The 15,925-nt window shown below is 38.7% G+C and overlaps 1 protein-coding gene and 1 long non-coding RNA gene across 2 annotated transcripts in view; one reads left to right on the top strand and one right to left on the bottom strand.

The window, feature by feature from the left end:
• Positions 1 to 2,015, bottom strand: part of ALG13 (ALG13 UDP-N-acetylglucosaminyltransferase subunit) — a 63,817-nt gene extending 61,802 nt beyond the window's left edge. Inside the window, exons 1-2 of the mRNA XM_029929686.1 lie at positions 1,904 to 2,015; positions 772 to 934 (exon numbers count right to left, since the gene is read on the bottom strand). Of these exons, the coding sequence (XP_029785546.1) occupies positions 772 to 934; positions 1,904 to 1,984 (244 nt within the window). The 5' untranslated portion in view covers positions 1,985 to 2,015. The remainder of the gene's footprint in view (positions 1 to 771; positions 935 to 1,903) is intronic.
• A 151-nt stretch (positions 2,016 to 2,166) lies between these two features.
• The window catches only part of LOC115283284, a 60,155-nt gene continuing 46,396 nt past the window's right edge, over positions 2,167 to 15,925 (top strand). The window contains exon 1 of the long non-coding RNA XR_003904984.1: positions 2,167 to 2,215. This is a non-coding gene — a long non-coding RNA (uncharacterized LOC115283284). The remainder of the gene's footprint in view (positions 2,216 to 15,925) is intronic.

Genomic DNA, 15,925 nt, shown 5'->3' with positions numbered 1-15,925 from the left:
CAGAGTTACTTATTGACTACACAAGTTATCTCTGTGTCTCTGCTTCTTCATCTGTAAAATGGGAATAGTACTTAGTTTGTAGGTTTGGAAGTATTCTACAAAGCAGGGACCAGCACCAAGAGCTGTTTACTATTATCCTACACCACCAATTTATTAGTAATGCCTATTTCTAATAACTTTTCTCTCTTCAAATTAGTCCTCTTAAAGAACCAAGGCACTTCTTCCCTCACTTATTCTGCAATCAAAATTGCAATGCTCCCCAAAAGCCGCTCTTCTGAAGGTACTGGAAGTCTGTCTAGATCAGGTTCTTTGAAGAGCAAGCAATGATTTACACAATATGTAGGTTAAATAAGATCAACTATATTCATTTCACGCTCACGTGTAAAACAAAAACACAACAAAAATTTTTTTTCAAAGCCAATTTCTCCAGGACCAATCCAACCAATAAGCTGGCTGAACGTTCCTGCAGATCTAAGCCCAAATACTGATGGTAAGTGGGACCGCTCTCTACACGCGACGTTGGGTAAATCATTTGGCCCGTGTTTAGGGTTTCTTACTGTAAAGCTGGGCTCCGTGATTCATTTCCTACTCATCTATTACCCAGACCTAATGCATTTTTCCAAAAATGTCCTCAAATAGGTACATTCGAAGAAATACTCTACCCACAACGACTATGGTGAGGTACTCTAGTGATTTTAGTTTACCTCACAAAAATTCAACTTTCTGTTCTTACGACGGAAACCCAAATTGCGAGATTCTAAGGCACTTTACCTGCGTGACTAATAACAAGATCTGCTTTCTGAAGATCTTCTCTCAATGAATCCTTGTACCTGTAAATATCCAGGGCAAAGGACTCAGTACGGAAGGGTTCGGGTACCACCTTCCCTCTACCTATCTGGAGGATAACTCGGTCGTAGCCAAGGCTCTTGATTATCTGGAAAAAAAAAAAGGAGGGGGAGGAGGCGGGATTTTTAAACAGGCTAATGTAAAAACAAACACCCCCGCCCCTAAAAGTCGCTCTTCAGACCGGGACGCGCGGACCGCCAAAATATTCCACCCGTGGCCGCTTTCACTTTACCACAAATGACGCTTCGGCCCCTTACCGGACCCCGGGGAGATGCCTCCACAAGCCCTAGCGGGAAGATGTGAGCGACCCAGCTCACCGAGCCCCGAGGGGACCGGCCACGCCACAAGCAGACGAGCAGAGACCCAGAGAAAGGCGTCCAGAACTAGCGGGAGGCGAACGAACAGCTGCGAGCCGCCTCGCGGCCGAAGCTGCGCGAACCCCCAGCCCGGAGGAGACGCCGCGCCGCCGGCCGCCTCAGGACGCCGGCCGCGAGGACGCCGGCGGAGAAGATAGGACGCGGATTTGCCTCAGCGCGGAGTGGACAGGGCGGGGAAGGCGCGCCGAGCGGGACCCACCGGATCAGGCCGAACCGGACAGGGCCCGGCAGCGCTGGGCGAGGCGCCCGGTGCCGACCACGCTGCCACGCGACCGGCGTGGGCCCGAGGAGCAGCGGCAGGCTGGCTAGTCCGAACCCCAGCAACACCAACTCGAAGAGGCGGAGCAGCGGGAAGGAGGAGCGAAGCAGGAGGAAGCAGAGGCGGAGGCGGAGAGTCGACAGGCAAAAGCCAGGAAAGGAGGAGCCGGAGAACCGACGGGAAGAAGGAAAAGGAGGCGGGAGGACTCTGAGGAGAGGGAGAGCCGGGGGAGGGGCCAGGCGTGCGTGGGGCGGAGCCAGCAAAGGGGCGGTGGCACCTGAAGTCGAGCCGTGGGGGCGGTTCCTTCCGAGTGCTGTGGTTCCGGCAAGGTTACTGAAGCTAGCGGTAAGCATAAGGAGCGGCAATCTGCAAGAGAAGCCGCTGCGCGCCGGCCCGCCCGGCTCCCCCCTCCCCCACTCACTTGCAGAGTGTCGTGCGCCGAGACACACGCAATGAGGTCGTCAAAGCTCGTGGTCCCAACAGTAACAAATACGCACTTCATCGCGCGGGTTCCCAGGCCCGAATTCCAAGGGCCGGATGTGACGTAGAGGAGGCCACGTGGGTTGCAGCGGCTGCGCTCGGTGGAGGAGGCGGAAGTCGGCTCTGGCCGCCAGAGGGCGGTAGGAACCGGGGGTGTGGTCCGGCGGGCGGGGGTGGGGCCAAAGGGTCACAAACGCCTTACGTGCCAGAAATTTGAGGGGTGTTTGAACTCACCAGGCCCCCGCATTGGAAGGTGGGCAATTGACAGATTTACTTTTTTCAAAGTGGTAGTTGAAAGGTATTGATGAAACTTCATACCGATACGCCCTGTTGCGTCATTGCTTGGGTACCACAAATCTTTTTAATGATAAAGGAGTTTGCGACTCTTTGATACCCTGTTTTGCCAATAGACTTTTGGCTATGGCTTGTTTTACTTTGTCTGTTGAGAGCATTTGAAAAAAAAGGTGCCTTTTCAAAAGCACTCATTATTAGCATAGGCTCTTCAAACTGGTTCTCAGGAAGCCAGAGCCCTACAGGGTCTCTTGGAAGCAGCTAAGAATCAGTTGCCTTCATTAGCAAGCGTTGTGTGTAAAATAGAGGCACTAGGGCCTGGAGCCTATATCTATAATTCATTGAATTCATCCATGGAGCCCTTTAAAATGTAAAATTATGATAGATTTAAATTATGATGACATGTAAAGTTATATATTAGCATGAATAAATACCACAGATCAATTATACTGAAGTAGTCAAGTACCCTAAAGCTGTTTTCTCAGGACTCCTCTTCTTACTCCTACCACCAGTATTAAAATTATTGTCTGCTTTATTTCCTTGTAATGTTTTCTATATTTCCTACTTAAAATCTCACTTTAGTTCATATCTGTGTTTTCCCCTGCCTGGTTATATACAGAAGGGAAGCTGCAAAGGAATTAAAGAGGAAAAGGATAAGATGTGAATTAGGCCTAGAACAAAAGATGAAAAAAGCCTCTTCTGCCTATTTCTGCTGGACTGTTCCTTTAAATCTTGTAGCTTGGGTATTTGTCTTTTTGAAGAGTGATATGCTGCTACCTCTTTCTTGATAACATATTTCAGGAATTGATGAAACTATAGTCTCAGTAACAAATGTAGAAAGATCATGTTTAATAGTAAAACATAAGCATAATCAAATTTTCTGCCCAATAAGAGGGATAAGCTATGAATATTTATTGAAATATTTAGAGAATATAATCCAAAATATTCTGTAATGCAAAAAAAAACCTTAATCTTTTGTTATGTCTGTGAAATCTTTTCCTATATCAAAGATACTAAATTAAAGGAGTACCATTCTGGTTAGCATTTTAAATGTGTTGCACTTTAATAAAGCATCTTCTTGTAGAAACTGATCCAGAAATGTTTTAAGAACCTGAGATTACATAATTAATGTTAGATTTTGGCCATTAAGTCTTCTCTGTTTTGTCAGTGTTAAGTATTCTACAAGAATGCCTTTTATTTTACTTTAGAGTGTTTTTCCTAAACTCACACTTAGGCCTGGTTACAGAAGTTAACATTACCTCTAAAAATGTTTGATTATGAAAAATGTAAATTTGTTTTCAACTACATTGAATCAGTATTCTGACAAGCTTTATTTGAACTGCAACTATGCTTTATAGTATGCCAGCTTGAAGATAATTTCTAAGATCTTTAAACAACTTAAGATTGTGGACTGACATTAAATTCAGCTAATGAGTAGATAATCATTGCGTTGCTAGATGCTTTCTAAGTAAAATAGAATATTGAAACATTGGTTTAAACTAAGCATAATTCTAAGTTTACATAACTTTGCTTCTTATTTTGAAATGCTATAGGGAAGCCATATCTTAGGGTTGTGTAATGAATGTGTTCTCTTTTTTTTTTTTGACACTTTAGGAAGTTACAAAAAGGATTTGTGTGCCTATAGAGAGTGTCATCATGTGTATACTTAAGCCCTGCTAGTCTTTAAAAATGTTTGTATATGCCAGATAATTCTGTTTCTACCCTTCACTTTTCTCTTTAAAATAGAAATTAGCCACTTGCGTCCAAAGTTTTGATTAATATGATAATTGGAGCTCTTCAAAGAGTAACAGTGACAAAGAATTACAGGATAATCTGTGCTTTTTGGGTTTTTTTTTCCAAGAAAAAAGAATAGCTTTGCCTAAAGCAGCTTTTAAATTTTCAGATCCTTTTATACTATTCAAAAATTACCAAAAATCTCAAAGAGCTTTTATTTTGTGGATTATACTGTGCATTAAACTATTGGTTATTATCATATTAGAGATAAAAATTAGAAAATTTTAAAATATTTATTCACTGGAAGGTAGCAATGATGAGCACACTGCATGTTAACATAAATGACCTATTTTTAATGAAAAATAGCGTTTTTAAAAAACACAAAAATTTTTATAGAAAGAATAGCATCATTTCACAGTTTTGCAAAATCTCTTTACTATCTGGGTTAACAGAAAAAAGCTAGATCTTTATATCTACTTCTCCATTTAAATCTATCGCATTTCACATATTGCATAGCCTCTGGAAAACTCCACTATGTACTCAAGAGAGCATGAGAGTCAAAAGACAGATAATATCTTAGTATTATTATGAAAATCATTTTGACCTCACAGATCCTCTAAAAGAATATGAGAGAGTATAAAAAAAAAAGACGGAACTTAGAAAGTGGATTTTATTTGCTTTGGTTTATAATACCCAAGTCTGAAATGAAGATGTGAAATATATTCAGATATTAACAGTACCCCCTTAGTTTAGATGGTCTTGCTTTCTTTATTTAGTAAATTCTTCTATCTGCAATACAAAAAGTAACTCTTTACATGCAGTGTGCCTGCTTAGTAGAGGTTCTGTGTCTCACAAGAATGATTTTCTGTGATTTAAGTTGCCTTTATTACGTACTTGATAATTTAAGGGTGAAAAACCCATAGAACATAGGCTCTTCACTTACAGTAGTGTTACCTTCTGTGTTTCTTTTTAAATGTTTTATTTGTACAGGAGCACCCCCCCCCATTATTCACTGTTTCGCTTTCTGCAGTTTCAGTTACCCCTAGGCAATCTGCAATCCTGAAGCAGATGACCCCTTTTCTGATTTCTGACTTATCACCAGAATGTCAATAGTTAGGGGCACCTTGTTGGCTCAGTGGGTTGGGTGTCCCACTTGGGTTCAGGTCATGATCTCACAGCTTGTGGGTTCCGGCCCACATTGGGCTCTGCCCTGATAGCTCAGAGACCATATTCATATAACTTTTATTACAGTATATTGTTTAAATTGTTATATTTTATTATTAGTTATGATTATTAATCTCTTGCTGTCCCTAATTTATAAATTAAACTTTATCATAGGTAAGTGTGTATAGGTAGGAAAAAAGATACATATGCACATATATGGAGGTTTGGTACTATACAGTTTAGGGCATCCCCTTGGGAGTCTTAGAATGTATTCCCTGGATAAGGGGGAACTACTGTAATTTGGCTAAATGGGTAATTAAGTATTGTTTCTTAGTCACTCATGATCCTACCTAGTAAGTGAACAGATCTCTTAATTTTGCCTTCCCAAAATCAGTTCCTGGGTTTTGAACAAATAGGATTTTCAGGATATATTTTATAGGTGAAACTAAATCTTTTATATGTAAAAACCACTAAGATTTCTCAAAGGGCCTTTATACTCACAAAGATTTGCTCTGTCAGTTTAAAAAGAGAGAGACTGATGGGGTACCTGGGTGGCTCTCTTGGTTAAGCATCCTACTTCAGCTCAGGTCATGACATCCTGGTTGGTGAGTTTGAGCCTGTGCAGAGGCTGGCATGACCTACAGACCAGCAACAAGGGCCACCTCCCTACCTCAATGTGGCCCCACCCGGAAACTTCCTTGGGAGACCATTCACCAAGCCTTCCTGCCATGAACTACAGGAATTGACGCAAAAAACTACCCTATATGGACATACCAATACGCCATATCCCCTTCCCCAGCCAACCTCATAAAAACACACCACCCCACCCCCAGGCGCGAAATCTCGGACCCATTCTGTCCGGACCAGGGAACCTCGCCCAAGGAGTGCTCCCAATAAAGGCCTTTTACATTTATTTATTCCTGACCTTGGTTTTCTGCATCATCGCTGCAGCCTTACAGAGCCCTGTATCAGGCTCTGTGCTGAGAGCTGCCTGTCCCCTACTTGCACTCTCTTTCAAAAATAAACATTAAAAATTTTTTTAAAGAGAGATACTGGATGGGTGCCTGGGTGGCTCAGTCAGTTAAGGGTCCAGCTTTGGCTCAGGTCATGGTCTCACGGTTCATGAGTTCGAGCCTCGTGGTGAGCTCTGTGCTGACAGCTAGATCAGAGCTTGGAGCCTGCTTTGGATTCTTTTCTCCCTCTCTCTCTGACCCTCCCCTGCTCATGCTGTCTCTCTCTGTCTCTCAAAAATAAATAAAGAACATAAAAAAAATTAAAAGAGAGATACTGGAAATGATTAGGTTTGTTTAACGTGTTATGACTGTAAAGTTCCATGGGAAGAGTTCTTTGGTCTAAAGGAACACAGCTGTCCCTAAATTAAGATTTTTTTGGTAAAATATTATCAATATAAACATTTTAGAAATCATACGCATTATGGGATGTCACGGGTGATTTGTCAGCACCCTTTCTGTCTATACTGTTTTACCTTCAGAAGTAACCCTCATCAAAACTTTTATGAAATATTTATATACTGTACTCCAGTACAGAGTTTTGATCCTCTCTATTAAAGATTGGCAATATGTAGAATTGGCAGTAGTAATAAATTGACCACATCCATTAAATCTCTTAACATTCTTGTTTTACTCTAAAGCTTACCTAAAGGTTTTCTACTGTAAAATACAGGCCAGAATTTGCATCTTCAAGAAAGAACAATCTCAGAGCCTCATAGAAAGGGACCATCCCAGGTACCTCAGATGATTGCCACTCTAAAGACTAGACTTCGGGGTTCAGGCTTCTGGGTTGACATCATTTGGGTAACTTTCAGACCATACCCGTAGACTGAGGCCCGATTTCTAGAACTCATTTTAATCCAATGAAAGTCACAGGTAGTATAGCATCAGATATAAAGGGTGGATGTGCTGGACAATACTTAGCCTTCCATGTAATACCTAGTAATTCTTTTTTCTTTTTTTTTTATCTCCTTTAAAATCTTTCAGGATTTTTCATAACATGAAACCCAGGTATCTTGACATTCCTTGCATTTTAGGGAAAAAAAATCATACATCGTTTCCCAGATAAAATAAACATGGAGCTATTGGTGAGACTCTAAAGGAAATATGCAAAGTAAAGTAGCATTATCCCTATGATAAGTGTGGTTTCGTAATTACTTTAAATAACCAAGGATCTATTTGATTTTTTTAAACAATTCAGAAAGAAATTGTAATGAATGCATGCCACATTAATTCATTTGAATTTTTGAATATATTTTGTCTGTACACTTTATATTTTCTCTGCCTCTCCATCATTATTGATAACTCCTCCTTCAAGATTGACCAGAGATATGATTTTTCTCCAGGATGGCTTTCTTTGACCCTTGTAAGGAATGTCCATTATGTAAAATACTATTCTTTGTCTACCTTGGACATACATTTTTTTAAAGATTTTTTAAGTTTACTTATTTTTGAGAGAGAGAGGGGGAGAGAGAGGCAGAGAGAGAGAGGAAGACACAGAATCTGAAGCAGGTTCCAGGTTCTGATCTGTCAGCACACAGCCCTTTGCGAAGCTCAAACTCCCTAACCATGAGGTCATGACCTGAGCCAAAGTTGGAATCTTTAACCAAGTGAGCCACCCAGGCACCCCTCAGTCATACTTGATGTTTAAATTCCTATGCTTTTTTTTCTTCCTCTGGACTGTAAAATTCTAAAAGGTAGAGTCCATGTCTGCCTCATCACTGAATTCCCAGGATTTAGTGCTATCCTTAGAACCTAGATGATACTCAATAAATGTTTATTGAACTAAAAAGAGTTAAGTTATTAAGTACCATGCTAGGCCCTGTGGGAAATAGAGATAATTAAAGCATAGTTCCTCTTCTGTTCCAATAATAGAGTTCTGTTCACTGGCTTATCAACAGATCATGGGCTTAAGAATTAAGAAATCTTGGTATCCATTCTTTTTATTTTATGGACAAGAAACAGAGATTCAAATAGATTATGATTTTTCTCAATAATATAATAGCAGAGCTAAGGACTAAACCAAAACTTCCAGATGCCTGGTGAGTGCTCTCCTCTACTATGCTGAGTTATCCTTTAATAATGAGCTTATATCAATGATATATGCATTATAATATAAAGCAATAACATCAATATAACTTTTAAAGGAAGATAATTCAGAGATGATTCTTCTTAAATCTTTTCAAACACAGTACATTATAGAATCTTTGAGCCCCCTAACTTGTGTTTAGATTGCTTTAATTTTTCATCATTCACAAATGCTTTGTGTATATCTTTTATTATGATTATCGTAAATGTCTTATCAAAGCTGAGAAGTAGCGTATTATACATTTGTTTTTAATATCTGCTTTGTAGATTTATTGTATTCTTGAAAAGTTGCCAACACTTGACTCTCCATTTCCTCTTCCGCCTCCAAAATGTTACTGACAGCAATTGTCTTACTTTTAGGGATATCAAAATGATGACTATTTCTTGGATTAAAATAATACTATATTAGAGTCAATTTTTAGAGAACCGTAAAGAAAATGGTTTAATTTTAAGAGATAGCAGAATATGCCACCCAAAAAATGCACTTTGACATGAGGATTATTTCAAGTTGAAGGCAGTTGAGATGACACTGACAAGAGAATGATATGGAATAACCACTGCTAAGAGAGTTATTTAAAGTGGAGCGGGGAGGACATTGGAATGGGGCTTATGCACATCTTCTGTCTCAAATTCTTGGAATTTTTGCTGAATTCAGCTAAAAGCCAAGGCATCTGCTATATGTTAAAATGGACATAATAGGACTTTCTGCCTAACACTAGCCTTAGCAACCAATCACACACAGATTAGTGTAATTGTAGAGATACCAGCACCAATCACCTTTTCTTCAAAACAACTTATGTAAATCTCCCCCCCTCCCCCCCATTTCCTCTTTAAAAACTCTAACCTCCTTTGTCTCTCTAGAGCATGCTTTCAATTTTAGGCGAATCCGTCTCCTGGATTGCAATGACTAAAACCCTAAATAAACACACATATTTTATTTTACAGCTTGCGTTGTTGTCTTCTGTTGTTTGACAAAGCAGACACAAGAAAAACTCTCTGCCTTCCCCTTATTTGCTTAAAAGTGGTTGTAAAGGTGTCCCTCTCCCCTCTACCAGGAAGGACAGAAATGAACCACCAGAGACAATTCTACACCCTTTATAAGCCTGGACTCAGCATTAGAGGAATCTACCTAACGAACTACTAACTAGCCCTTATGATCCCTTAGTTTCCCCATATCTTCACCTTCCCACAATTTGCCACCCAGGAAACTCAGGTCCTTTTCCATTGTCTTGTTTTGTCTATAAAACTTGTCTTTTTGTAAGGTTGCAATGTAAACTCAAGTTCTAACCACCTCTTTCAGTTACTCATCATTGAGTACTCCCATGTACTGTGCATGATGCACATATTAATACACTTCTGTTACTTTTTCACTTGTTAATCTGTTATTTGCCAGTTCTAATTCATGAGGCGCTAGGTAGAGAATCTGGAAGGGCATAAAAACAAAAAAGTTTTTTCCTCCTCTACAGTTTATTAACCGATATTTTTATTTTAATGATGTTTTAAAAAGTCAGACTAGGTTGCGTAGTTTCTTCAAGATCCTAGTGAAAGAAAGGACTTCATTTACCCAAGGGTGTGCAAAACAGCTGACAAAATAAAGATTCAGTAAGATATGAAGGGGGCACCTGGGTGGCTCAGTCTGTTAAGCATCAGACTTCAGCTCAGGTAATGATCTCAGTCTGTGTTTGAGCCCTGCCTAGGGCTCTTTGCTGACAGCTCAAAGCCTGGAGGCTGCTTCAGATATTATGTCTCCCTTTCTCTCTGCCCCTCCCCCAATCACAGTCAGTCTCTCTCTCTCTCTCTCTCTCTCTCTCTCTCTCTCCCTCTCTCTCTCTCTCTCTCTCAAAAATAAGTAAACATTTTAAAAAATTGGTTTTAAAGTTAAAAAAAAAAAGATAGGAAAGAAAATAAGCAGAAACAATGAGCTCAAATAAATTAGATCAAAATCTTAGGCTTAGTTTTAAAAAATCACTATGCAAGTACAAAATTGGGGCATTAATGTACTGTAATGAATCAGAGTTGGCTGCATCACTACTTGAATTATCAGAGTCAGGGGAAAAAAAACCTAATTTTTATTGAACATTACTAATGTGCCAAGCACTGTGGTAGACATAACATGTCTGATCTCTTTTTATTAGGCTTAAATTTGTAAGATTTTTACAAATCTTATCTCTACATGAAATTACTACTCATAAAAATGACACTAGAAATCATATTAAAACTACAATATTACTGGAATAATTAAAATGAACCTATGTGATTTTCACTTCACATTCCTTCACAGGCTACATAGACAAAGATCAAAACCCATGAAATGCTCACTTTAAGTAAAATCCAATTGAGTCTGAAACAAGTCACCTAAATGAAGAATTTAATTCTATTATAGTGACTACAAGACTGTTACACATTTCATTACCATGTATTTTTAGAAGAAGGAAAAGACATTTATATGATCCTGATTATATGGGTATATGCCTTCTTTGTGGATCAGTGATGTTAATTAACCCCTTGTTGTATAAAATTATCATAATGAGCTTAACTACAAATAATAAAATGTTTGATTAAAGGAGAATGTACCGAGTATAATTCCAGACATTGCTTAGAATCTATTGTATAACAGAGGCTACTTTTCGATGAGCCAATGGCATTAAGACTTGAATGTTTTTCAGAATTCAAGTTTTTAAAATGTCTGAGTTGTATAATTTTGTTGTTCCTGTTTGTTTTAATATTTATTTATTTTTGAGAGAGAGAGAGAGAGTAGGAGCAGGGGAGGGATGAGCTGAAGTTGGACGCTTAACCGACTGACCCACCCAGGTGCCCCTATAATTTTCTTTTTACTTAATTCTCTTTATCTGGTTATTGCTAACATATAGCAGAACTATAGACTATAACATGCCATTGTTTATAAATGTCAGATACATGGATATATCCTTTCATAAAAAACTCATTAAAAATATTCATTGAGCATTTACTATGTGCAAGTCCTTCTGCTACACACAGATGCACTAGGCAGCTTAGAGTTTATTGAAAATGCAAAGACATGTATATAAATATGTTTTCTTAATGTTTTATTTATTTTTGACAGAGATTGAGAGAGACAGAGTGTGAGCAGGGGAGGGGCAGAGAAAGAGTAAGACACAGAATCCGAAGCGGGCTCCAGGCTCTGAGCTGTCAGCACAGAGCCTGATGCAGGGCTCGAACTCACAAATTATGAGATCATGACCTGAGCCAAAGTGAGATGCTTAACTGCTGAGCTCCCCAGGCACCTCTATACAAATATGTTTTTACGAATTGCGGTACAGTGCAATAAAAAAGAGAGCAATATAGGAGAGAATAACAGGAAAGGGAGGGATTGGTGTGGAGACCTCCTTTAAATTCAGTGTTCCAAGAAAGCTCCTCTGCAGACTTGACATTTAAGCTGAGGCTTGAAAGATAAGAAGGCAACCAGGAGATGATTGAGGGAATAAACTTCTAAGCAAAATTAATAGATTGTGGGCAGGTCATCAGGAAAGGTGCTTTGCTTGTTTGAACAGAGAAATCTCCACATCTCCTTTCTGTGTATTCAAATACATCAAGTTATCTATAACTTTCATTTTTTTAAGTTAAAGATGTCTGTGATGGGGATTTTTGTCCTTCTGTTCCAATATGACCAGATTTATAGTCTTTCTTAATAGCTGTCTTCTTGGGTTATCCCTATACCCTCATCCTAAAAATTGCTTTTTCCCTTTTCTTGTGTCGGATATCTTTTATAGATGTTATGTTCCCCTCACTTTTGCTTTAACTCCCTCATTTTGGTAGATAGATGTCCCCTAGTAATTTCATGAGAAAAATGGTATATCTTTTGAGATCTTGAATATCTGAAAACACCTTGTTCTAATCTCTCATCTGATTGTTCAACTGATAACAGAGGTCTAGGTTGGTGTATTGGTGTCATCTTGCTGCTGTAGCAAATTATCCTAAACTCAGTGGCTCAAAACAACACAAATTTATTCTCTTTGGATCAGAAATTTGAATTTGGTTTCAATGGGATAAAGTCAAGGTATAGGCAAGGCTGGTTCCTCCTAGAGGCTGTAGAGGAGAATCTTTTCCTCTGCTTCTTCCAGTTTCTACAGGCCGCCTGCCTTGCTTGACTCATAGCTCCTTCCTCTATGTTCAGAGCATATCACTCCAACCTTTGCTTCAGTTTTCACATCTCTTTTATTCTTACTTTAATTTTCCTGCCTTCTTATTATAAAGATTTTTTTTGATTATATTGGATCCACCCAGAATCCAGGAGAATCACCCCATCTCAAGATCCTTAACTTAAATCATATTCTGCAGAATTCCTTTTACCATATAAGGTATATAAGGTAATGTATTCACAGGTCCAAGGATTGGGATGACATCTTTGTGGGGAGTATTTATGATATCGCATTTGCAAATTATTTTCCCTAAAAATGTGTCTTCAGGATTATAGGGATACCGAGTAGAATTTTTTTCCCTCTGGAAACTTTAAAAATCTTCTCTTTATTCCATCTTCTGAAATTTTACTATAATGTCCATTACTGAGAATGATTTTCTCATTCACAGTTCTGGGTACTTGCTAGACCATCTGGATACTAATATCTTGCAGTGCTAGGAATTTTTCTTATATTAATCCTTTAGTAATTTCCTCCCTTTTACTTTTTCTGTCCTGTCTTTATGGAACTTCCATTGGTCTAATATGACCCTCCATTACTGAATCCTTTAATTGTCTCATCTTTTCTCTCTTTTCCACTTCTTTTTCTTTCTGTTCTACTCTCTAGGAGAGCTCCTGAATTCTCAATTTTTATTCTTCTATTGATTTTAATATTTTGACTATAATATTTTAATTTCTGAAAGTTCTTTCTCATTCCTTGAAAGTTCCATTTTACAGCATACTGTTCTTATATCTCCAATGCAGTATCATCTCATATCTCTGAAGACATTATAATTTTTTGCTTCTTTTTACTTTGACTTTTGTTTCTTTTATAGTTTTCATTTCTGTGTTTCATTTTAGAAACTTTCCTCAAATACCTAGAAATTTGGCTAGCCATGAATATTTAAGAGTGAGCCACAAAAAAGTAGTTCTGTCTCCATTGTTGGGACTTTTGAATTGTTGAGCTTCCCAAGAGAGTAAGTGAGCAGTTTTTTTTTTCCAGTGGAAGAACCAAATATCAGTGTCTATAGGTCTTTAGTCCTGGTCAGCTCTCCAGAATTATCCAATCTCCAGCTTAGCTGACAGTATCTTAGATACCAAGCAACAGAAAGGTGACAAGAGATGCTACTATTTCGTATATAGAGACTTAATCTTCATTTTCATTAAAGTTCACACCCCAGCCCTCAGCTATGTCTATTGTTTATATGACTAGAGTTGCTTTTTTTTCCTAGAAAGAGCTATTACTATAATATAAAACATAAATTTTTATTTTATTACTCCAGGAAATAAAACTTGAATCATTTGTTGGAATGGATAAGAGGCTTTGGGGATCTAATTTTTTTTCTAATATATACTTTCTATCAATTGTTGTCTTTTTTTAAACTTATTTATTTTGAGAGAGAGAGAGAGTGATTGAGAGCACAAGTGCAGGAGGGGCAGAGAGAGAGAGAAGAAAGAGAGGGAGGGAGAGGAGAGAGAATCCCAAGCAGGCTCCACGCCATCAGTGCAGAGCCTGACACTGGGCTCGAACTCATGAACCATGAGATCATGAGTGAGCCAAGATCAGGAATTGGATGGTTAAACCAACTGAGCCTCCTAGGTGCTCCAAATCCTTATCTTTTCAAGCCCTTTCTTCATCCTGTACCTCAGGGATACCCAGTAACTTTAAGAACTGAACCCATTACCAGCTTTCTCTAGTTACTTAAATCTCATCTGTTGCTTTCCAACTTCCCCAGTTTTGTTGACTTCATCTGTCTTTTGTCCTCTCCTCTCCTGTTCTCTTTGTCCTTCTCCATTTATACCTTAAAAATTCCTTTACTGTCATTAGTGGAGCTTCATCATGCCACACAGATAAATGCATGTTTCTCATCTGCCTTGTTTAACGGGAAGTCTTTAAAAAAAAAAGATTTTATTTTTAAGTAATCTCTACACCCGCCAGGGGGTTGCAATTTCCAGTCCTGAGATCAAGAGTCACATGCTCCACCAACTGAGCCAGCCAGGCGCCCCTAACTAGAAGTCTTATAGCACACTCTATATTGACAAATAATGCATTCCAAAGTTAATAACACTTAGGGTGGAAGAGTAAGAGGGGAGGCCATCTATACAACAAAAAAGTAAAAATCTGTTTCAGAGAACATGAAATAATTCTATAATATGTAAGCCATATATAGGACTACTCACTGCACCATGAAAACGGAAAAGGTCTTTTGCTATAGAAAACTGTATTTTATCACTTTCAAATACTTAAAATTATACCTAATTCAAGGTGATATGTAAACATAAGATATATGGGCTTGTCTAGTGTTTTCGGATTCAGATTGCATTTTTATAAAAAATTGCCGTTAGGGGCACCAGGTGGCTCAGTCGATTAAGCTTCTGACTTCGACTCAGGTCATAATCTTGCAGTTTGGAGTTTGAGCCCCATGTTGGGCTTTGTGCTCCCAGCTCAGAGTCTGGAGCCGGCTTTGGATTTTGTGTCTCCCTCTCCCTCTGCTCCTCCCTGGCTCACGCTTTGTCTCTCTCTGGCTCTCTCAGGTCAAGATCTCATCGTTTATGTGCTTGAGCCCCTCACTGGGCTCCACGCTGGGAGTGTAGAGCCTGGTTGGAATTCTCTCTCTCCCTCTCTCTCTACTCCTACTTGTGTGCTCTCTCTTTCTCTCTCTCTCTTTCTCAAAAAAAAAAAAAAACCCAACTCTTAGTTTCATTGACTTCTTTGTATTATCTTCCTTTATTCATTGTTTCATTTATTCCTGCTCTAATCTCTATTATTTCCTTCCTTCTGCTAACTTTGGACTTAGTTTGTTCTTCCGTTTCTAATCTTTGAGGTGTAAATTTCAGTTGTTTTTCAAAATCTTTCTTTTTTCTTAACATAGGCATTTTTTGAAATGAACTTTCAGGATTGCTTTTGCCGCATTCCATAAGTTTTTGTGTGTTTTTGGTTTTGTTTTCATTTATCTCAAGACACCTTCTGATTTCCCTTTTGATTTTTTCCTTGACCCATTGGTTGTTCAGGAAAGAGTATGTTGTTTAATTACTACATATTTGTGAATTTTTGTTTCCTCCTGTCATCAATTTCTAGTTTTATACCTTTGTAGTCAGAAAAGGTACTTGCTACAGTTTCAACCTTAAATTTCTTAAGGTTTCCTTTGTGACCCATCATGATCTATGCTGGAGAATGTTCTGTGTAATCTTGAGAAGAATGTTTATTCTGGTGCTGTTGGATGGAATGTTCTATACAAGTGTGGTAGGTCCATTTGGTCTGTAGTGTTATTCATGTCCACAGTTTGCTTATTGCTTTTCTGCCTGGATGATCTGCTCACTGTTGAAAGTGGCATACTGAAGTCCCATACTATTATTGTAATGCTGTCTATTTCTGAACTGATCTCTTCATCACTATAGAATGACCTTCTTGTCTCTTATGACTGCCTTTAACTGAAAATCTATTTTATCTGATATAAATATAGTCATTCCTGCTCTCTTTTGGTTATCATTTGCATAGAATATCTTTCTCCACCCGTCATCT

This window comes from Suricata suricatta, chromosome X (genome assembly GCF_006229205.1).
Source record: "Suricata suricatta isolate VVHF042 chromosome X, meerkat_22Aug2017_6uvM2_HiC, whole genome shotgun sequence".
Classification (NCBI taxonomy): Eukaryota; Metazoa; Chordata; class Mammalia; order Carnivora; family Herpestidae; genus Suricata; species Suricata suricatta.
This window is presented reverse-complemented; position numbering and strand designations above follow the sequence as displayed.